Below are 24,476 nucleotides of genomic sequence, written 5' to 3' on the forward strand. Positions count from 1 at the left end.
CCTACAATCAAGGCCGATGATGTTGCTATGACTTGGCTTAGTTAGTGTCGATGTTTCCGGTGTCATCACATCATCATTATGTACTGTGCCACGTAAGCCATGCTTATGCAACCCAAAGCGTGTGATTAAGTATCTGATTTTGTTTTTAATTTAAATTTTTTTCAATGAATAATGTTACTTTTACCACATTTTTATACCACCTTAAAATGAATAATGCTACTCTTACCACATTTGTATATCATATCCCTATATCATCTTATGTGGCATTTGAGGTGGACAGCCACATCAATTAAAATTATTTAATATTTTCTTTTCTTTTATGATTTATTCCAATGTTTATTTTTCTAATTGTCTTAATTAAAATACACTTTATTATTTAATTGATGTGGCATATAATATGTACATGCCACATCATGTGGTATAGAAATATAGGATAAAAATATGGTGAGTGTAGCATTACTCCCTTAAAATTATTTATCATTTTTTTCTTTTATAATTTATTCAAGTATTTATTTTTCTAAATGTTCTTAATTAAAATATATTTTATTGACTTAATTGATGTGTCATATTATATGGACATGCCACATCATGTGGGATAAAAATGTGGTAAGTGTAGCATATGAAAAAGTGTGAATTTACCATATTATTCTTATTTAATTAATCATTTTCATTCTTAATGTTTGCATTAACTAAGGGGATTTTCTAGTATTTTGAATGTTTCATTATTCTCTGACTTTTGCTTTATATATCAATCATACAGTCCTGATCTCTTGGACTACATGGGTCCAAGAGATTTGTGGTCACTCACCGTTAGATGTAAATTCAACAGTTCACTTACCCTTGCACTCCTTTTAAGAAACTTTTTTGAACAATTGGATTAATATCCAACGGTGAGTGACCACAATATCTTGGATTTCTATGGTCCAAGAGATCGGAACTGATCAATCATACTTCTAATATCGGATCGTGCGACTCATCGAATTTATAAATTCCACATAATTGAGAAGATCCCTAGTAAAAAAGGTAGATAAGATTATATGCAAGAGAAATGTCAAATATTTAATATTAAATTTAAATTTGATGGTTTATGTGTCAATTTGATATATAAAAGTTTTAAATTCCACCCGACATGACAACAAGAGAGAAAAATATTATTCCACTATCTACATCGAAACAAAGCGCTTTGATTACATATCAAATTTGTTAGGAGGATTGGACTAGACTAGATTAGCAATTAAGACATAATATAAATATTGTTGTCTAACTTGGAGGATGAAATAAGGCTATTCATAAGAGGTTGATGACTAAAACTTATCCCTCATAATTCTATCATTTTCAAGAGAATTATAGAGATAAATTTTAGTCATCAATCCTTTGTGGATAGTACCAAATCACCCCTCTTCCCTTTCCCATGACTGGCCACTTCTTGTTTCTAACAAAAAACATTCCCATTCCATTTGACCTTTCTAAGTCGTTAATTGACATAAGTATCCTCGCTGTTGTCCAATTGCCCCATCATCATTTTTGAGTCGGATTGTGCTCTCTCTTTAGTCGGTTAATTTAATTTAATTTGGCTATGTGACGAATGATGATAGTTTTTATGATGATCATGTCACCACCACCACCTTAATTCTTGATTCTTAATAATTCTTAAAAATACCCACCACCCCACCAATCGGAGCATCCCCTACATTCTCTCTGTACGCGTCGGAGCTCTGCTCGGGCCTCCCTTCCTAGAATCCGGGCAATCTCACGCATCACAACCTAATTCTCTCTCTCTGGCTCTCTCGGTTGCTACTTCTTCTCATGGTTCATTTTCCCTAGGGTTTCTCAGCAGTAGCCGATTCCGCCGAGATGTCTAGGCAAGCGGGGTCGTCCCACTTTCACAAATCCAAGACTCTCGATAACAAATATGTAAGAAGAGAGCTCAATTTTGCAATCTACACTTTCTGCTTTCCGACGCATATGTAATGTCTAATTTGTGTTTGGCTGGTTGCAAAATGTGGGTGAAGATATTAGAATCAGAATGTGGATAGTGTTTGTCGATTATATTTCTTCTCCGCATTAATTGGCAACTAAATGGAGGATTAGGGTTTTGTTTCTACGACTGTGGTTTTAAAGTTCTTTTTGAATTTGATCGTATTGATTTATGAAGGTTTTTTGCGTATGGTAAACATGAAAGTAGCTTGTCCAGTGAGCGACTTAGTTGTGATTGGTCAGTTGGTTGTTGGGCGGTCTTTCCCTCTGATTCGAATCTGTATGTATGTATGTATGTATATGCTTCTGAACACTGCTTTGTTTTTCTTTCCCTGCAATTTCTTAATTGAGCATTAGAGTCCTAACTGTTTTGAGGTTATGAATTTTGTGGTTTTCAGCTGCATGGTTTGTGGCTTTTAAATGACACTCCTCTCCATTTAGTTGCTTAGAAACTGGAATGCTGAATCTAGTATTTGTTGCTCAAGTAGATGTCTTTGACTGGTAGAAAGTATTTCAACATGTTCCCCCGCCCCTTATTCCAACTTACTTGCTTCTCAAAGAATTAAGATAAATTCGTCAACAACTAGCTATGGTCTTAAGATATCAATAAAATATTTTCAGGTTTTCATGTTTTCGGTCGGAATTTGAATTATTTAAATAATTTTGGTGTAGATGCTTGGAGATGAGATTGGAAAGGGAGCATATGGTCGAGTTTACAAGGGGTTGGATTTGGAGAATGGAGACTTTGTCGCTATTAAACAAGTTTCTTTGGAGAATATTGCTCAGGAGGATCTCAACATTATAATGGTTGGACCAGCTTTTTCTTTGTACAATTTTTAGTTATTTTTACATGAAACTAATTAAAGGAAATAAAGTTGCATGAATTTTTTTTTTTTTTTTCAAAAGTCATTTTCTTAAAAGTTCATCAGCTTGATTGCGCTTAAGATTTCTTCTTTATGTTAATCTCTCTGGAAGCTGATTTACTGAAATAGCACAATTTTTTGGTTAATTTCTGTAAAATACATATGTATTTATGCAGATATGGCTTGTCTTGAAGTTTGTTTCTCCCAGAAGAATTAATTTTTACATTTTTGCAAATTCAGCAATGTACATGAAATCAAAATTATGATTTCTATTCCTTTGTGTTACTTAAACATACCATCTCTTCCACATTTGATGTTTCCAATGTGTACTACTTTAATTTGGCTCACTGGGTGCTGTTTTTCATATGATCGCTTCTCTGGTTGTACAATGCGGTGACATCTTAGCAAGAGATTGATTTGCTCAAGGTACAGTTTTTTTTTTTCCTGTATTCTTGTGTTTGCTTTTATGATGTCAGTTATATACCCTAAGCTGAAATTTTATCTTACTATATATCATGTCCCATCATTGCATGTCAGCAGCACCTGTTTCAGATGAAGATTATGGGGCTTAAACAATGACCCTTTGAAATGGGTTGACTTTTTTTATTTGTCCCTCACATTTACATGTTTAACCTTGTTCATGTTCTTTATTAAACAGTTGCAGTCAATTCTAGGTATTATTTATGTGTCTTCTTGTTGGTTAAAATTTTAGCAAAAAGCTTATTGAAATTTTGGCCTCTCTGAACTTGTCCCACTCTATACGGTGCTGTGATGCATTTTGTTCTGATATGCTGTTGCTGAGCAGCCCTTTGCTAACCTACTATGATTTATGCAGCAGCTAATACTGCCCATTCCAAGTGCCTTTTGAAGGAAATACATACTGATTACGGTACTTACGGTATTTGCAATTTATTTTTGCAGAACTTAAACCACAAAAACATTGTGAAGTACCTTGGATCCTTAAAGACAAAGACTCATCTTCACATAGTCCTAGAGTAAGGGAGCTCTCAAGTTTTCGTAATATGTCCTGTGGAAACTCTGTTGTGAAAACTCCGCATGATGTTTCTATGACTGTTCTATTACTAAAAGAACTTTTTGAAATGTCAATGTCTCTTTCATCGAGCATATTCCTAGTGTTGATTATCTTGTTTGTATTTGTTTTCTCCTGTTCAATAATGTTTTGATTGTTATACTTGTAGGTATGTGGAGAATGGCTCACTTGCAAACATTATCAAGCCAAATAAGTTTGGACCTTTTCCAGAATCTTTGGTAGCTGTGTACATTGCTCAGGTTCACTAATGTCCTTGAAAATTGTCATTTGTATGTGTGTGCAGTTCAGATATTTTAACTTGATATTCATTATGATATAGGTTTTGGAGGGGTTGGTGTATTTACATGAACAGGGTGTAATCCATCGGGATATCAAGGGTGCAAATATTTTGACAACTAAAGAGGTGATTTTATGTGCATGCATAAATAATCTTTTTTTGGTAGTTATGTTGAGTTACTTTTGCAAATGTGTCTGACTGTGATTGGTCTGTAAGAAGGAATGGCTCCTTACATGTAAGGAGCCAAGCAATGTCCATAACTTATTATATTACTTGATTGGTGTGATCTGTCCTTTTCAGGGGCTTGTGAAACTTGCTGATTTTGGTGTTGCGACAAAACTGACTGAGGCGGATGTCAATACACATTCGGTTGTTGGAACGCCATATTGGATGGCCCCAGAGGTACTTCTTTCCTTTTTTGAGACGAAAGATACTTTTACAGGCAATTCTTCCCCCCTTATTAAAATTCCCAAATTAAGTATTAAAAAAAAAATTAAAGAAAGCTGGTTACTCCTTAGTAAAAAAAAATTATTGATCTTGACAAAACCCACACAAACAGACTAGCATGATCATGCAAGGGGTAAATGTAAGATGTCAAATGAATTTTGTTTTCTGCAGCATGCAGAATCCGTGCTGACAAAAAGCATGAATCATGCTTTGGATTCAGTTATGAATTTGTGAATGAGAGGTCTCAATTTGATGAAAATGATCTATGTTTTAGGTGATTGAAATGTCGGGGGTTTGTGCCGCTTCGGACATTTGGAGTGTTGGCTGCACTGTTATTGAACTTCTTACTTGTGTACCTCCTTACTATGATCTACAGCCCATGCCAGCACTGTTTCGTATTGTTCAGGTGTGCTTAACTTTGTTTTTGTGTGCTTATTGTTGGAATTTTTTTTAGGATAAACTTGTTTCTGAGAAGACTGTCAAGTCTTTTTGCAAAATAGACTTTGTTGTTTACATAGCCTAATTTTCTCAAGCTGTATGCATTTTCGTTTTGTTAGTGAGAGAAGCACTTACTACTGATTTTGAACTGGTCATTTATTAACTAATAGAATGCCCAAAATGATGTCAGCTTGCAGTTAAAGCTCTTTTCTTGCCCCCTCCTTTATTCTTGTTGTGTTCATGAAATTCCCATTAAAGCTAATTTGCTTAAACATCGCGTGGCAACAGTGACATTCTTCTTTTCTTGTTTTCATTTTCCCCTTTGCCTTCAATTCTTTCAGGATGAGCATCCTCCCATACCTGACAGCTTATCTCATGATATTACTGATTTTTTGGGTCAGTGCTTTAAGAAGGTGAGGCAGAGCTATTCTTTGATCCATCGTTCTTTTCTAAGTTTGGGATAATCGCTGTAACTTTAGCATTAAATTTATCTATGCTGTGTTTATATTTGACACAGCACACAGCTTGAAATTTTGGATTGTTGTCCAGTCCATCCATTTCAATGAGATGATTTTGAGGTTACTTGTTTCCCCAAGTAATGTAACCCCAAGTCATAGCCTTGATGTTCTCTTTCTGAAACTACTCAGAATGAGTAAGATTTAACTTTATTTTATTGATCCATAGCAATTTACTTGCATATCTCAGGATGCTAGGCACCGCCCTGATGCAAAGACATTGCTTTCTCACCCTTGGATACAAAACTGCCGGCGAGCTTTGCAATCTTCAATTCGTCATAGTGGAACACTAAGGTAGATGTAATCGAGTTCATCCTATGCAGTTCTTTCTTATGGAATGAATACTTGGCACCATTTTCCTTTAGCATCGATGTCTTCTGTTCTGATTTGTATAATGTGTATAATAATTGTCTAAATCTTTAGTGTATCCACATCATTGTCTTGGCTTCCTTTGAACTATTTGTATTGTCAGTACTTTTTTTTTTTTTTGGGAACAACTTTTAGCTTGTTGGGATTGTTTTTGGAAATTTATTTTAAAAAACCCAGTTACTTTGCAGAAAAGATGCTTCAATTGATGCAGAAATTTCCAATGGTGATAATCAGGGCTCTGGTGAAAGTCCTGCAGAGAAAGTGGAAGTAGCTGCGTCCACCATTAAAACAGTGAGTCTTTGCCTTTTCGCACTAAGCAAACTATAGGCTTAATAGTTTTCGGGAGCGAAGTAGCTTTGGTATTATGCCAGTGACTTGGGTTTTTTGTACTTCAGGACTCTAAGAAAGAGTTATTATCAACTGAGGTTTCTGATATGAGCAAATCCGATGACGACCCTGCTTCAGTTCTAAAATTTTCTGAGGAGAAAACAGATGATTTAGAAGATGATGTGACGGATCAGGTTCCCACATTAGCTATCCATGAAAAGTCATCTTTTCAAAATGGTTCTGACAAAATACCTTCTAATAAGGAATTGGCTACCTCTGACCCAACTGAACTTGATGACCTACCACATAAGGGTAACCATGATGCAGTGCTGGCGAATGGTGAGGTTAGATCTCCTGAATCAATGACAAAAAACGTAAGTGGTAAACATGGAGGAAAAGGTGTTGGCTATAGATCATTCGGTTTTGGACAAAGAAATCAGGACGGTAGCTTTCAAAAGGTAGGGTTGCACTAATTGGTGTTGATTTTATCTAACTATTTGATTGTCATTTTATGCATGTTGGACATCAGTTTGGTGTTCTCTATTTTTTGGGTAATGTTAATTTTTGTGTCATATTTTGAAGTTCTGCGTAGAGGTTGTTACTACTTTACCTTTAATCCCTCATATTTCTTACTCCTAGATTTGTGTCTGTCGTTTTGAAGGCTGCCAAGATGCCAGTCCCTTTGGGAGGGAATGAACTCAGTAAATTTAGTGATACTCCAGGAGATGCTTCCTTGGATGATCTATTTCATCCATTGGATAAACATCCGGAGGATAAGGCAACTGAGGCTTCGACATCTGCATCTATGTCAATTTTGAACCAAGGAACTACATCTGCTAATGATGCTGGGAAAAGTGACCTGGCTACAAAGTTGAGAGCTACAATTGCTCAAAAACAAATGGAGAGCGAAATGGGTCAGGCAAACGGCAGTGGTGGCAACCTGTTACAGCTTATGATGGGTGTTCTCAAAGATGATGTGATTGATATTGGTGGTTTGGTATGTTTTAAGTGTTGAGTCCTCGTGTTTGATGCGTTGACTCGTTCCCTGACACCTTTTGCAATATATTTTTTTGTTTATTAGGTTTTTGATGAAAAGTTGCCCGGAGAGAACCTTTTTCCCCTACAGGTATTTACACTTATTTTGTATTTTTTAATGCATTTAGCTGAATTTGCTATTGTCATAGGATGTAAGGATGTGTGAGAGTTTTTCCTTCTTTAATGGAGTGGCTCGGGTATGGAGTTCCCATGTTCGAAATAGAGGTTGCTTCAATAGCTTAGCATACATGGGATTTCTGCATAGCTTAGCTTAAATTGTCATATATGTTTCCTTATTTACAGGAAAAAAACATTGCAAAAGAAAGTGATAACTGTCTATAAGTCTCTGCATTATTTATGAGACAATATTATGATGCTGCACGTCTGAGGTTAACAAATGCAATTTCTTTTATGAGTGTCAAATTTGTTATTCATCTTTTGGGTAAGAAACAGGAATTTATTAAAGATACAGGAACTTTTTTTTTACTCTCAAGTGAGTGTTAGACATTGGTGCAGTGTTATGCCTTACAGATTGTAAGGCAGAAGCTTCACACCAATGTTATATATATTTGTGTGCTATTTTTTGACTTGGAGAAGCAATAATTTCTGCTATTTCTTCTTTGGTAGGCTGTTGAGTTTAGCCGGTTGGTTGGGTCACTGAGACCAGATGAATCAGAAGATGTTATTGTTTCTGCCTGTCAGAAACTCATTGCTATCTTCCATCAGCGCCCAGAGCAGAAAAGTGTTTTTGTTACCCAGCATGGTTTGCTCCCTCTAATGGAATTGCTTGAAGTACCTAAAACCCGTGTATGTTAACCTTTCTTACCGTATCTGGTCATGTTTTTGAGAAATCTTGAGATGCATGCCTACTTAGAAATTAGCCTTACTGCAGCTATACGTGATTATTGTTTCCCACCTTTTCAGGTTATATGCTCTGTGCTTCAAATTATAAATCAGATAATCAAAGATAATACTGATTTCCAGGAGAATGCTTGTCTTGTTGGTCTGGTGAGTACTAATGCAATCAGGTTTTTATGTTTTGTTATTATTTAGTTGGATCTTTGTAGGCTCTGACAGAGTGGCTCACTTGGACTAAACTTGGCGGCATTGAAACTTCTTGTTATCTTAATGTGATTTTCGGCATTTTTAGTTCTCAAAAAGATTGAATACATTTACAATTCTGCATTAATGAGCAGAGTACACACACACACACATCCATGTTTGCTTCTTCCATCTATCTCTGTCTTTTACCTCTAAGAGTTTTATGCTGTAGCTTATTGTTAATTTTAGGTATTAGTTATGCCTATCGCTAATTTATATGACAGATCCCAGTGGTAATGAGCTTTGCGGTTCCTAATCATTCTCGGGAAATTCGTATGGAAGCAGCTTATTTCTTACAGCAGCTTTGTCAGTCAAGGTTGTGCTCCTTGTAGTTAGTCATGATTTTCTTTCATTATTCACCAGAAAAGATTGTTTGAGGTTGACATAGTGGCTTCTTTTCTGCAGCCCCTTGACATTGCAAATGTTTATAGCTTGCCGTGGAATACCTGTTCTGGTGGGCTTTTTAGAGGCTGATTATGCAAAATTCAGGTTTGTAGTGTTAAGTGTGTGGAACAACTGTTTTTGATTGTTAAATTTTTGGGTCGAGTTGGTGATAGCACAAACAATGGCACAAATACTCAGAAGTAACCTAATTAACAGTTACCCAACTTTCTGCAGCTTCTCTCTCTCTCTGTTGGGGGGGGGGGGTGGTGCGGGTTATTCTCGTTGGCTTCCTCTAGGGATTTGCCTGTCTGTTTCTAATCGGTTGAACCCTTTTCCCGCTGAAAATAGAGAAATTTTAATTTAAAAAACTTAAGCATTACAAAAATTTGGACAAAGTGTCCGCATTTGAAAATGGACAAAGTTGAACCCTGAACCTCTCATTTAAAACTGGTGAGTAACTATTTGGCTGCGAGGGCCAGTGGCTATGATTGACTACTCTTTGTGGTCAAGAAACTTCTAATTAAAATTTTAGCTACACTTTGTGAAACGCTGATACATAATGCACCAGTCCTTGCCAAGTATTAGATTCTAATGATGGAAACAAAAACCTTGTAAAAAACTCCACACACCTCCCTTTCTTTTGGATTGGAAACAGAACTGATACATTATTGAAATTGAGAAATGCAAAGAAACTGGACCCGTAATCCACAACTTTACAACTTTAAACTTCATTGGATCTTTGGTCAGACTGTTTGGCTATGAGCGTTGGTGATGACTGCTCAACAAATATACTCTGAATAGCCAAGAAACTTTTTAAGCAAGAAAGCTTATGTGAATATATGATTTGACTTTTTTCTATCCAGGGAAATGGTTCATCTAGCCATTGACGGGATGTGGCAAGTCTTTAAGCTTCAGAGATCAACTCCTAGAAATGATTTTTGTCGCATAGCTGCAAAGAATGGCATACTGCTCAGACTTATTAACACCCTTTATAGCTTGAATGAGGCAACTCGTCTAGCTTCTATATCTGGTGGGGGTGGATTTCCACATGATGGTTCAGCTCAGCGCGCACGGTCTGGTTCATTGGATTCTGGTCATCCAATTTTTGCTCAGAGTGACACACCACTTCCTACAACTGATCAGCATGATATGTCCAAGGCTAGGCATGGAATGATTGATTTTCATTTGTCAACTGGAACAGCAGAACCTGCACGTGCTTCAACTTCAAATTCCCAAAGGTTAGATGCCAATCAATCAGACCCCAGATATCTTCATCTAGATACGGATAGAGCGCAGTCTAGCAGTGTGGTAGTGGAAGCTTCCATTCCTTCTAAATTGCCAGACTCAACATCTGTAGATAAAGTTGTAAACATAACAACCAAAGAACGAGGAGATCTTGACCTCAGGCAGCAGCGAGCCACTAATTCTTCTAGTAGGGCATCCACAGATAGGCCTCCAAAAATGATGGAAGTTACATCAAATGGGTTTCCCACAACAGTAGCTGCTCAACAAGAGCAAGTCCGACCCCTTCTTAGTTTGTTAGAGAAAGAGCCTCCTTCCAGACACTTTTCTGGCCAGCTTGAGTATGTACGCCACCTACCAGGGTTGGAGAGACATGAAAGTATATTGCCCCTTTTACATGCGTCTAATGAAAAGAAGACAAATGGTGAATTAGATTTCCTGATGGCTGAATTTGCAGGTAACAGTTTTCTTTATCTAATCAGTTTCTAAGTTTATAATTTGTGAACATGACTGTCTGTGTCACTAGTAATTCCTAAAGCTTTATCCTCAAACATATATGTATGTACATGGATATATGTGTATTATCTTCTGGAATCATGTAAACTATATATAGACTGGCTCTCCTGGTGTTAGGAGCTGACGACTCAAACATGAATTATCCTTCCACCCGTATTAGGAACATTTGCACCCAAAAAAAATTAATTTTAATTGCTTTCTTTTTATACATAATATTTTTGTACTTAATAATAGCTCTTTGAATCAGCTAGGCATCTTTTATCTATTTATGTAGAGGTAATTGATTTATTCATTATTATACAGATGTCTCTCAACGTGGTAGAGAAAATGGGAATCTTGATTCCACTGCTAGAATTTCTCATAAAACAATAAATAAGGAGATAGGAACACTAGCATCTAACAAAGGAGCTGCTTCGACCTCTGGGATAGCCTCTCAGACGGCATCAGGAGTACTGTCTGGTTCTGGTGTTCTAAATGCTAGGCCAGGCAGTGCAACATCATCAGGTTTACTTTCCCACATGGTTTCAACGTTGAATGCAGATGTTGCAAGGGAATACCTAGAAAAGGTGGCAGATCTTCTGCTTGAGTTTGCACAAGCAGATACTACTGTAAAATCATACATGTGTAGCCAAAGTTTGCTCAGCCGTCTTTTCCAGATGTTCAATAGGGTGGAGCCCCCAATTCTTTTAAAGGTACTTTGAAAGTTACATTTCTCTTAATCTTCAGTGATTTATGTGCTGTAACCCTAGATAATGTTGGTGCTCTGTCATTTTACAGATACTGAAGTGTGTCAACTATTTATCAACTGATCCAAACTGCTTAGAGAATCTTCAGCGGGCAGATGCAATTAAATATTTGATTCCCAATCTCGAACTCAAAGAAGGAGCTCTTGTATCTCAAATCCATCATGAGGTGGGCCTTCTGTCCTATTTCTAACAGTGACAGTGAATGTTTGGCTTGTAAGCTGTGCATTTTACAGTCTTTGTTGTTTGATACTATATATGATCTTTTTTTTAGTAATTAGTTACGTAAGTGGTCAACTTGTGTTTGTATGTGACCTCTTTCTGTCCTTTATTGTTCTACTATATTGTCATCTTAGTAAAGTTGATGTTATAATGGAAAAGTACTTGGGAAAACTGAAAAAGTTTCTAAAATTTTATTTCAAGTTCTTGTCCTCTTTGCCTTGCTGAGAAAAACTGAAAAAATTTCTCATTTATTTTTTAGAGTTAACATTGTACTTCCATACTCCGGTTCCATGTTGTGCTGTATAAGAATCATTTATCTTCTGACGATAGGTTTTATACTATAACAAAATGTCCATATACATGGTCACCAAAAGTTTCATGCTCAGCTCTTTTTTATTTCTAAGAACAGCATACATATGCACCTCATCGTAGAACTCTTTAAATTTTCAGTGTTTTAGTCTGTATGGATATTAACTCTACATAGGATGCTTTTGATAAGAAACAGGAAATTTCTTAATATACAATGAAAAGAAAAAGGTAAACAGCAGTGAACAAGAAGTCCACCGGTGATACAAGCATAACTTTTAAAATCTAACTAAAAGCAAAGAACAATTAAAAGTACTACCATGTCCAGAAAACAATTGTGTTAATAGAATGTCCCGGTATTCAGTAGTACAAATTACAATCATGCCACTCAGAGCGAATTACTTCGGGTTGTGTTTTACATATTCATGCATATCTGTTTTATGTAGAACTGTTTGTCCTTTTTTTTATAATCATTTTGGTCTGTCTTAAGTTTTCTGATTACCACATTGTTCTTTACTTCTTTTGCAGGTCCTCAATGCCCTATTCAATCTTTGCAAGATTAACAAGAGAAGACAGGAACAAGCAGCTGAGAATGGAATAATTCCACACTTAATGCATTTTATTGAGTCTAATTCTCCTTTGAAACAATATGCGTTGCCTTTACTGTGTGATATGGCTCATGCATCACGTAATTCAAGGGAGCAATTAAGGGCTCATGGTGGATTGGATGTTTACTTGAGCCTTCTCGAGGATGAGCTTTGGTCTGTGACCGCATTGGATTCCATTGCTGTTTGTTTAGCTCTTGACAATGACAACCGGAAGGTGGAACAAGCGTTGTTGAGAAAGGATGCAGTTCAGAAATTGGTGAAATTCTTCCAGTGCTGTCCAGAACAGTATTTCGTGCACATATTGGAGCCATTTTTGAAAATTATCACGTATGTGATTTATATATATATATATATATATATATATATATATAGCCATTTTTGAATTAACTGTTTCACAAGGCAATAGCCTCTTGGCAAGCCCATAAAAAAATAATCCGTCTTATGTCTGGAAGGTTTTTATTTATGAAAGTTGCCTCATTTATGAACGACCATTTTTTTCTTTTGTCCTTATGCAGGAAATCATCTCGAATTAATACAACATTAGCTGTTAATGGTTTGACACCGCTGCTTATTACAAGACTGGACCATCGGGATGCCATTGCCCGTCTAAATCTTCTTAAACTGATAAAGGTGAGAGAATACTTTTTCTTGAATCTCATCTTGGTTCATCTGTGATGACTTTGAGAAAATACAAAGAGAATATGATACGCTAATGTTGACCCTGAAAGGGTTTAAATGGGGTGCAACGCTATCACAGTGGGAAACTGAATAACAACCAAATCACTTGATTTAGAACTGACTCATGTTTTCTGTTGGATATTATTAGTGTTTTTATGACATGTCCTCTGTGATTTTATTTGTTTGGTCAATTGTAATTTTCGTAACTGAACCATGATGTTGGATTAAGGCACCACAAGGACCAAATTTATGATTGATAGAGTGGGGTGTGACCTCGTCTTTTTATGAGTATATACTACTCATTCATGTTTTTTATAATGTTAAGATACATAGTATTGTTGAAACCTATGTATTTGCTTCCAATTGTTATTATAACGCCTATAAATCTCTCATGGCAGGCTGTTTATGAGCACCACCCGCGGCCAAAGCAGTTAATTGTGGAGAATGATCTGCCTCAGAAGCTACAGAATTTAATAGAGGAACGCAGAGATGGGCAACGCTCTGGAGGCCAAGTGTTGGTGAAACAAATGGCTACTTCGCTGCTTAAAGCACTCCATATTAACACCGTATTGTAAATTCCAGCTCTCGTATATTGTATATTGGATTGTTTAGGAAAAGTGTATTTATGCCCCTTTTTGTTCCCAAAGTTTTAGTTTCTCCCCGTTCTGGTTGCAAACGTAGCCTTCTTTTTAATATCAGTGAGCTGCTTCGATTGCCTTCATTTGGTTTAAATAATTTTCCGAGCTTTACTCTTTTCCATGTGTTGTTCAAGTTGGTCTAAAGTGTGTTGTAAGCTTTTTCCGTAGACAGTTATCTCAATATTAATTACGTGTCTTCGATTGGTGATGCTCTCCTACTGCTATCACTTCTGTTTGTTTCCCAATTCTGGATCGTGCCTTAACAAAATTAAAACTGTGGGTTGGGGGGTAACTTGGTTACATTTTGTAACCTCCAACTGCAGGGGATGGGCCCAGGAAAACCTTAGGATTATCATGTTGGAGTGGACTTTCCTAGTAAATAGATGCATTTTGGTATCTCAGAAAAAGAAATATCGCGGATTCAAGCTATTGAATCAAACGTTAGTAAGCTTTGGGTGCAACCTTCACGATTGTATGATTGTTGACTTGTGCGCAATATTCACATCAAGAGAGCGAGCATGCGCAAAACTAATAAATTAACTTGAATTCAATACCAAATACAACAAAACCCAAATACAGTAAGTACCCAATCTGCACACAAGGTGCTTAAAATTTGTCACACCAGCCTAATGTGAAACTTTAAAGCACGTTATCATAACTCAAAATCATTCCAACTAATGCTAGTGTACAATCCATTGCAAAATAAAGCCAGGGCAACTGCACAAATTAGTCAATCAACATCAGAACAACCAACGTCCATTTGCACACAGGATGGCTAGCAACTCTCATATCAAGTCCGCAACATTCATTGGCATTTCGTCAATCTGGGTACTGTAATACTGTTCTATGTCTCTTAAGATCTTAATATCATCGCTTTTGACAAAGTTTATTGCCACACCCTACATACAATCAAATAGCCCATTTTAATCAGCACTTGCAAACAAATATGCTAACGAAAAGAAATAAATAACACCAGTTTAAAAAAATACATTATGAAACACAATATTGATTCTTAATAGCACAGATGAAGCATCTTTCACACCAACTCATAAATGGTCAACTTAAAAATGTGCAGTAGGAATGCATTTGCAGGATAATTTTTTAAGGGCACAAACTGGCTAGAGAGTTTACAAATGCCCAACGGGTGCAGTATCTAAAATGATCTATCAATCCAAATAACTAGCCAACTCATCTAAAAATGGCTTGAACTATGGATTCAACCAAACCATGTTGCACATCTCATAACTTTATAAGTGGTTCTACTATTTCTCAATCTATCCTTAAACTAAATGCCATTGGGATCTCATTAGTACCACAAAATTTCTGGCATAAGATGTAGGGCGAAAAATGCAATTTCTAATACAATATAGATGGAATTGTTAAGAGGCAACAAATTAACTTCAAATTTGGCATACGAAAAAAGCATAAACACAACATTGGATCTATCAATAAATAATATATAACTCGCACAAAAAATGTAAGATGGTGTAAACTTACACCACCACCAATAATGATTAAAGAATACAAACCTTGCGCCCAAAACGACCAGAACGACCAATCCGATGAATGTACAGTTCACGGTTGTTTGGAAGATCATAATTGATAACCAAGGAAACCTGATGAAGGCAAAAACATAAACAAGCATTAAGAATAAGTGTAGCAAAACAACTATTAAAAGAAAAAAGGTTTTTTTGGAGGCAACTTAAACATCTATAGTCTGCATATTCACAGCCCACAGATATAGCACAACTAATCCTTGCAGCAAAAAGCAATCCCACTTGAAGGTTCTCTAGGCCCTCCAACTAGTACAAACTCATTAAGAATTTCCAAAAACATCACTTCGATTAATAGCAATTTCTCTGGCAAGTTGTAAATTTTGGTGACCGCATTAGTCCCAGGTAAACAACTATAGTTATGTCCACAACATGTTTACCCACCCACATATGGGTACACAAAAGAACAATTCAATATAACTCAACAGTTAATTATTCAATTATTCACACAAAATCGATTCAAGGTCAAGAGATTTTACATCTATCTAATGATTAGACATTTATGAGAAAAAGGAACTTGCCTGCTGAACATCAAGGCCCCGGGCCCAAACATCTGTTGTGATCAGGACGCGAGTAGTGCCACCACGAAACTCGGCCATAATAGCATCTCTCTCCTTCTGAGGCATGTCTCCATGCATTGCAGACACAGTAAAGTTATTACTCCGCATCTTTTCAGTGAGCCAGTCCACCTGTCCGAATGAGATTGCATCAGTGATGCACCATGAAAGGAATAATTAACCAACCAGAAAGGTATGGCTTGCTCCATAAGGAAAACTATTACAAACAGCCTTTTTTGCATGCCTCTATTTTCACCTGACAGATTAGAATTCTAAAGGTATGAATTGATGTATAATGAGTAGCCACTAACGAAAAAAACCGTATAACTATGTAGGCTATAAGACACATGAGGAAAAAAAAAGTTTAAACTATCTGTTATTAAATAATATAACTATATGTACATTGACCACTGTATATGCTAGTGTGTCAGTAAAAATCAAATATCTCGAAGGCAGGTCAGGTAACCATTTTATTTTCTAATTTGCACCCAGAATCCATAACCCAACAACAGCCACCTTGCAACCCTTCTTTTTGGGTCAAACTTGATATTAATATCACAAAGCAAATCTGACAGTATATAACAGTTTACCTTTCGCTTTGTGTTGCAGAAAATAACAGCTTGTGTAATTGTAAGAGTATCATAAAGATCACAAAGCGTATCAAACTTCCATTCTTCTCTTTCAACCGCAACGAAAAATTGCTTGATTCCCTGTCATCAGAATTACACAATTTACTACAAAATTCACATTGCATTGAAAGGAAGCATGCATACAACTATACAATACAGAAGCATTGCGTACCTCCAAAGTCAACTCATCACGTTTGACAAGGATCCTTACAGGTTCAGTCATAAATTTGTTGGTGATCTCCAAAATTTCATGAGGAAGTGTAGCAGAAATTAAGCAAACCTACAACATTACAACTGATTTCAGACAGAAACACTAAATTTGAACAAGATTTGGAACATAGCAATGCCCAGCATATATATTAGAGAGAAATACAATTACAGAGAGAGAAAAAAATACATAAGCAAAGAGGACGAGCATATGGGTATACAGATATATGAAGAGAGAAAGAAAACCTGAAGCTCAGGTGGAAGATATCTGTAGACATCGTAAATCTGATCCTTGAAGCCTCTACTCAACATCTCATCAGATTCATCCTGGAAAGCAAAAACAAACCAAACCACGCGAGACAGAAATTAAGAAAATAAGAAAGGGAGAAATCCAAAAGACACCGCCAAAAACAGAGAAAATGAAGACGAGAGAAGAGAGACTAACGAGAATTAATAATTTAATGGCTCGAGTGCGAAGAGTTCTCCTCTTGATCATATCACAGACTCTGCCAGGAGTTCCAGACACCACATGAACACCGTACTCAAGCTTTCTGATATCCTCGCCTACGCTTTTGCCTCCAATGCAAGAATGGGCTTTTATATTTATGAAATTACCAATTGCTAGTATCACCTTCTCCGTCTGCGCCGCCAATTCCCTTGTTGGAGACAATATCAAAGCCTGAACCCTACATACATTCATACATCAGATACAAATTTTTTTCCCGAGAAACAAACAAACAAAAAGAAAAAAGAGACCCTAGGGGCTAGGAATGGAAATTAGGGCGTACTCTAGGGAAGAGGTATCCACAAGCTGACAGACGGTGAGGGCAATCATGGAGGTCTTGCCGGTACCGGACTGGGCCTGAGCAATGACGTCACGGCCCTCAATGATGGGCCTGACGGCACGTTGCTGGATGGCGGAGGGCTTCTCAAAGCCGTAGTTGTAGACGCCTCGGAGCAGATCGTCCCTTAAACCCATCTTATCGAAGCTCATGATCGGCTCTATCCCATCAGACGTCACGAACTCGAGCTTCTCGTCCCCGGTCATCCCTCCCCCGCGTCTCGTCAGTGCCTCTGCCATGACTGATTATATGCTGAAGACGACCACTACCACAGCTATCAGACTGGTTTGCTGTTTAGATTAGGGTTTGCTCGCTTTCCTCAGAGAAATAAGGAGAAATAAAGAATGCCCTTGTTTCACTAGATAACGATTCACGCGAGGAAAAGAGTGAAAGACAAGAGACCCAAGGGTTTTATAATAAATAAACTTTCAATTTATCAGCGACCGCCTATCGAAGCTATAGGCTTTATGCTCAAACTCAAGGTTTTTCTTTCTTTTCTTTTTTTTCTTTTTTTTTTGGTTGGAATATTTAGTAGTACTATACCAATTAGAATTAGCAAATTAGGCGCCTGAGTCGTATGGCCGTACGATTTGTTAGTTGGCAACTTGGCAAAGGCCTCGCTGTTCCCTTTTTGCCCTTTCTTATTTCATTTCTAATTTTTAATGATTTCTTAGTAGGGCCCAACGATAATAATTATAAATAAAAAAAAAATTTCTTTCGCCTCCAATGGATATTGCGTGTATGTAAAGTAATTGATTTTATTATACAAAGCAAAAAAGTTTAGACCAAAATATTAATATACAAATTTAATTAGGGTAGTTCACTAAAAAAATAACAACTATGATGATTATTAATTGAAGAATAAGAGATAATTGTCGAAATGCCACCTGAACTTATACATTAGTTTTAATTTATTACTTTAAAGAAAAATTTAAGAAAAATGTCATTTTAAATTTTCAAAATTCATGATTTGTCATTTGACTTTAACGCCATTCAATTTTCTATCTACTTTAAAGGGTATTTTAGTTTTTCTATTTTAAAAAAAAAGAAAAAAAAAAAGAAACCTCTCTCTCTAATGGTATTTTAATTAGGGTAGTTCACTGAGAAAATAACAACTGTGATGATTATATATTAAAGAGAAGAATAATGATAACTTAAGTTATAAAAAAAGAGAAGAAAAAGAAGACTAATGACAAGTAGGCTAATTACTTTCGTTTTGCTGAGTATCGTTGGGCCCAAAAGGAAAACAGTGATCCAATCCAAAGTTGTTTCTGGGCCTATATATGAACTTTCAGTTATGTTTGGTAGGGCAGTTATTGTTTTTTTTTCTTTTGTTGGGGTCAATTTTTCAGTCAAAGCGTGTGACTAATTTTTTTAATGTGTATATAAGCTTACCCATTGAGCGTAAACAATAAATAAAGTTGAAACAGAAGTAGAAAACAGAAATTAAGAAGATTTTCAAAAATATCATGAAGAAGGAAACAGAAATCCAATTCTTTTTTGCATGTACCTACCTAGGAGAGAATTCTACCCACTAACATAGTAACATCGATCAGAATATAAATGTAATTAAGTAATGAAATAAACAGCTAGCTAGCTGGCATCTGCATTCTGTAGGCTGCCATTAAATACACAAACACACAATCAAAGCTAGCAACTTAAGTCTGAAGCTTCTTCTTCTTCCTCTTCACCCATTCAAAAGAGAATCAACTTTGTTGTTGACAGAAGCAGAGAGGAACTTCATGCAAATAGGAGCTTTGACTCCCACAATTGCGAGGATAGCAGCTGGAACACCCCATAAGGAGTCACCGCAGATGAGACCAGAAGCGACAGCTGGTGCAAAGTCGTCGGCCTTTTGCTTGTTCTTCCTCTGCCACAGGAACAGTATCAAGCTCCCCACGCACATGTCTATGGCGAAGTATGAACCAAGATAGAATGGGATGGCCATGCACATGGGGCTCGGAATAAACCTATAGATTCTGTACTTGGTTTCATAACGCTGCAACAGCTCGCTGATTATATTTATGGCAATTGCTGCTGCAAAAAACGACACCGCAAGGGTGACGCAGTTTTTGGGAAGGGAACTCACACCTTCAACTCCAAGGAGCGCAATTCCACGGTACATCAAGCCATAGGGTGCAGGATATGCGCCGCCTGGATCTCCAATTGGGTAAGCTTTGTAGAAAAACCAGAACACCAAAGGAGACATGACACAACCCATGGCTGTCCCAAACACTTGGCTGACGAACATAGATCGAGGAGATGAGAGTGTGAGATATCCTGTCTTAAAGTCTTGCATGAGATCAGAAGCAGTAGAGACAATGCTCATCATCACACCACAGGCAGCAAGCCCAGCAATAACACCGCCACGGTCAAGGCCAACCCAAGCACTGAAGATTATGATGGCGAATTTGCCATAGTTGGAGGCAAGGGACCAATCGCTGAGGCCACAGCCATAGGCATTGCAGAAGGCCAAGACTGGGGCAATCAGATAAGCAACCAGCACATGGTACCATTTCAGTTGGGGGAAGATGAAGGGCACTGCAATGATGGATATGGCTGCAAGGGCAACATAACCAACCAACGCAACCCAGTTGGGAATTTGGTCTTTCAAGAAGTACTCCATTCGTCGTTCTTCATCATAGTTTGCAGACACGACTTCTGAAGACCCTGCTTCAAGACCATCAGGATTTGTAGATGGTGATGAAGATGAGTCTAGTTTCTTTTCTGATTTGTGTGTTGCAAGACTTTTCGTGGTCAGGCATAGCATGTAGACTACATGGAATAAACCATCACCAAGCATCATGGCTATAGCAATAAAAACCTGCAATATATTAATTAAGAACATCAGAACAAACATAGTGAAATAAAGCAAATGCTATAAAGTACTGGAAATTCAACAAGCTAGCTGCGGCAGAGGAAGTTTGATGGCATACCCTGTATCCTTGGATGCCATGGAGACTGCTGGCAGATAGATTAGCGCTGTACCAGATACCTTTCTTTTGCTCAATCAAGGGCCACATGATTCCCCATGAAATAATGGATCCAACAAGCAAAGATATATTTACCATGAAAGGGCAAATCATTCCAACACCAACATATGTCGATGAGAAATCAAAGTAAAATCTGCAGTCAATTTACGATCCAAGTTAATATTGGAATTAATACAATAGTTAAGAAAGACTTGTAGACATACTTGTGTGCAAAGGCTTTGAGACCAAATGTTGGGAAGCTGGAAAATCCACAGCCATCGGCAGTAGCGAAAAACCACTGGAAAAAGGCAAATACAAAGCTAAAGCAGAAGCTTTTGAAGAGAACAGAAACTTGTTTCCTGCGTTAAATGGTTCATAAGAAGAATAAATACAATGAACACATAATCAAAATCAGGTCTCAGGAGAAGCAAGTTCTAAATTCCAAAGGTTTAATTAGAAAATACAAAGTAAAGCTAGAAATGAAGTCAACGTGTGTTTTCTTGCTAGCTGATCTCATTAATTCATAAAAGAAGATAATGCAAGTTAAATTTAAACACTCCATACTCCCTTGGGAGAGTTTGGGAAGGAACTGAACTTGAAAGTCTGAATGGGATTATGGGACGAGGCCTTTACATTATGCTACTCTCTCTCTCTCTCTGTCTTTTAACGAGCTGAGTTTGAATGAGTTTCAAAAAAATTCAAAGGCCAAGAATAATTGAATTTGGGGTTTCATATCAGAGAAGAAGAAGAAGCAAATTTTTTAGAGAGAGAGAGAGAGAGAGAGAGAGAGAGAGAGAGAGCAGACCAATTTCAGAGACAAAAAAAAAGTGATAAAAAGGTGATATGGGGCCAATAGGGAGCTTTTATAACATTGCAGCAGGGGACTTTTTTGAATGAATAAAACATTGAAGCCGGGTCAAAGCCGCCAATTTCCCTTAAATTTATATATGTTAGTAAGGCTTACTTGGCTAGCTTGGCTCCTTTGGGTGTGTGAAAGCTGTTGATGAGGTATGCAGTTGCAGTTCCACTTGGGTACGTTAACTTGTACTTTATGATCATCATCTGTTGGCAATTAAAGGAAAGAAAACCAATTAAATCTTTGTACATTAATATTATATGTTGTGTTTTGTGTGTGTTGACGATGATATGAAGTAGTAATTTCACATTCAAACTACCTTTCGCAGGGCCATAATGGAAAACAAGCCGACGAAGCTGACAGCAAAGAGAAATCCAATCATCCATCCCAAGTCAAGATGCTTGATGTTGATTGGGGTGTTGCCTTCATCTCCTTGAGCAGCAATTTTTGGACTCATCCCCAGTATGTAACTTGCAGTACCACCTAATTAATGTCAAACAAGATATAATTAAATTAAATTAAATTAAATTAACTAGATGATCAATAAGCAGCAAAAAAGCATACCCAAATTCAATAATATTATATTAACACGTCTCTTGACTCTGACTCTCCTCTCTCAACATCCATCCTAGTCGTCTAAGAACAAACAGAATAGTATTATTATTATATTGTTTTTATCCAAGTTCCACATGCAAGGCCAAATTAAAGATACACTATTCTAAAAGGTGAAATTTTTGATGTTCTTCTTGTTAGATTCATTCATATAATATTAATTCTCTCTCTGCTATTAGTATTATATATGATTATAGAGATCTGGAATCTTTCATTCCATTCCATGAATAACAAAAGAGAATAAATGAATGAATGAATGAATTGAATTTGAAAACATACTGCTAAAGGCGATCCCGGAAGAGGCGACGACGCAAGTTTGGATGACGGTATTTTCTTGGCGAGTGAAGGGCTGCTTCAGGAGGCCACATTTTTCAATCATGGCGGTGTAGCCTTTGACGACGGCGAAACCCATCAAGCCGGCGGCGACGTTGAGGGAGGGGATGACACCAGTGGTGAGGTTCAACTTGCAGACGATGAAGTTGAAGACAATGCTCAAGAGAAAGCTGGTGACCATTGCCCTCACAGTTATCTGCTTCGTCCATGGAGGCACCGGCGTCGTCTTGAATGCCTCTTCCACAATCACCTTCTTCTTAGCCATTTGTTTTACTTCGAAGTCGTCACTTTGAGTATTGCCGCGTTTGCTGACGCTTCTCTCCATGGTTGATTTCTTCGATTCGATTCGATTTGATCGATCGATCGATCGGCCTTCGTGTGTTGGTTTTGTGCCCGCTCTCTCAGCCTTTTTATATATATTTTTGGTTGTGTTAATTTTAGGAGGGGAGGTCTTAGCCAGCTAGCATTAGGACGAGTGATATTTGGGCTCCCAAAACATAATCCAAAATGGGTTGGACGAATGATCCCAGTGCGTACGTACTCTCTCTCTCTCTCTCTCTCTCTACACACGCTAATTAGGACCCAAAACAAAATTGTGATTGTCTTCGTATTAGGAGTCGGAGATAGCGAGTTTCAAGCGTGGCTGTTACATAGACTTTTTGCTTGACACGGATTTGAGAGATTCTGCTTTACGTTCTCGAAGATTCCATCCTATATTATTTTATTAAAAGATTCCATCCTATATGAATCACATAGTTTTTACTTTTTTGTAGCCTAAGTTTTATTAGCTCATAATTTTACCCATATATAAAAAATATTTGAGTAGACTCTCCGACACCCTTAAATTTAATTACCAAATCAACCTAAAACTTAAATGCGATGGATTCCTGCAACTTTAGAATCCAAGTCTGATTGGGTTCTAATTTTAAGGGCATTTGAGTCAATTCAAGTGAATTTTATCGATACTTATGAAATTAGAAGTTAAATTTAAGCTATAAACCTAGAGTATTGGTTGACTAGTTGGCATCAAAATATATTGTAGGGAAATATTTAATTAGGAATTATTAATTCATGTTCCTACTCTAGTTTGGACTGTGATTGTGTGCATTTAGAATTTAGAATGGATGCATTTTCCTGCATTTCGGCAAATTCTCCTACCCACTAATTAATTACAATGGAAATTCCAAAGCTGGAGAAGTTTATTTGGACTCTGAAAAGGTTTGCATTCCAGGCACGCACACAATGATAGGTTGTAAGATGGCATAAAAGTCAGAATGTCAGATGCGATTTGCCGTTTCTGGAGATCCCATACCAAATATATATTTATACAATTTATTTCACTAAAGACCATTATTTTCTGTATTTTCTTTGATTTAAATGCAATTCCCTTCTTGGCCCTGCACTGCACGGGATGAGTTGTCTCATGCTAAATAATCAAATGTTCATTTCTTCTAATGGATATCTTTGTTGGAAGATTTGGTTGATGGATGTGACTTCACTTACAAAATATCACAGAAATAATTGTTAATAAATTATAATTTTTATTGACATGGCAAATAAGATGAAATTAATAAAATAACCGAAAAATACTTATCTTTTGGGACGTATAAGATCTTTCTTCATTCATGCTTGAGCAAAATAATAGCTTTAGGTTAAGGCGTGTCATTTACTGTTATTAGCAGTAGATTTTGTCCCTAAGAGACAATGTCTCGATGTAGTAAGGTTGTATGGTGTTGAGGCTCACAAAATCCACAGTTCGGCCCAAATGAATTCCCGGCCTAGCGCAATGTCTTATTAAGAAAAGACCCGATATGGAGCACGCGAAAGTTCGTCATTCACGCTTGCATGAGCCACGACCACGTGCTATGCCAAATAAGTATGCAATCTGTCAAGCTAAGAATTGAAATGAGCCTATAAAAGGCACTGGCTCTACAAGCCCATGCTAATTATCATGTCAAGCATCATATCCCTTTTCAAACACGATAAAATTCAAGCATGCCAAGCTACATGCAATGCCAAGCGGAAAATCATTATTATTACACCTAGCCACGCTACAAGCTTAAGTGAGCTCAAACCACACAAATGCCCGGGACTTGCTGAGTGGGTTGTGGTATGGATGGTAACGAGCTTTCATGACGCCCATTGATGAGTAGAGAAATGGAAATTTTGAGCTGCTTG

General features: G+C 37.1%; 3 protein-coding genes across 3 annotated transcripts; 1 reads left to right on the top strand and 2 right to left on the bottom strand.

The window, feature by feature from the left end:
* LOC18791747 (MAP3K epsilon protein kinase 1) lies at nt 1,425-13,950 on the top strand. Its single transcript, XM_007225401.2, has 24 exons — nt 1,425-1,914; nt 2,650-2,784; nt 3,246-3,266; nt 3,762-3,835; nt 4,040-4,130; nt 4,211-4,294; nt 4,469-4,570; nt 4,890-5,021; nt 5,395-5,466; nt 5,759-5,862; nt 6,126-6,228; nt 6,333-6,722; nt 6,926-7,261; nt 7,346-7,390; nt 7,927-8,106; nt 8,224-8,307; nt 8,625-8,716; nt 8,806-8,889; nt 9,648-10,483; nt 10,846-11,234; nt 11,320-11,454; nt 12,342-12,748; nt 12,937-13,051; nt 13,498-13,950. The coding sequence occupies exons 1-24, from the start codon at nt 1,855-1,857 to the stop codon at nt 13,672-13,674; spliced, it is 4,248 nt and encodes a 1,415-aa protein (XP_007225463.1). The 5' UTR covers nt 1,425-1,854; the 3' UTR covers nt 13,675-13,950.
* On the bottom strand, nt 14,236-17,996 carry LOC18791854 (eukaryotic initiation factor 4A-3). Its single transcript, XM_007222721.2, has 8 exons — nt 17,472-17,996; nt 17,129-17,369; nt 16,930-17,010; nt 16,649-16,756; nt 16,438-16,557; nt 15,812-15,979; nt 15,267-15,353; nt 14,236-14,636 (listed from the first exon to the last, which is right to left on the bottom strand). The coding sequence occupies exons 1-8, from the start codon at nt 17,762-17,764 to the stop codon at nt 14,523-14,525; spliced, it is 1,212 nt and encodes a 403-aa protein (XP_007222783.1). The 5' UTR covers nt 17,765-17,996; the 3' UTR covers nt 14,236-14,522.
* On the bottom strand, nt 18,947-22,862 carry LOC18789260 (probable metal-nicotianamine transporter YSL7). The gene is made up of 6 exons (XM_007225098.2): nt 22,245-22,862; nt 21,673-21,836; nt 21,462-21,559; nt 20,722-20,856; nt 20,462-20,651; nt 18,947-20,349 (listed from the first exon to the last, which is right to left on the bottom strand). Exons 1-6 carry the CDS (start codon nt 22,621-22,623, stop codon nt 19,213-19,215), a joined length of 2,103 nt encoding a protein of 700 aa, XP_007225160.2. The 5' UTR covers nt 22,624-22,862; the 3' UTR covers nt 18,947-19,212.

This window comes from Prunus persica, chromosome G1 (genome assembly GCF_000346465.2).
Source record: "Prunus persica cultivar Lovell chromosome G1, Prunus_persica_NCBIv2, whole genome shotgun sequence".
Taxonomy (NCBI): Eukaryota; Viridiplantae; Streptophyta; class Magnoliopsida; order Rosales; family Rosaceae; genus Prunus; species Prunus persica.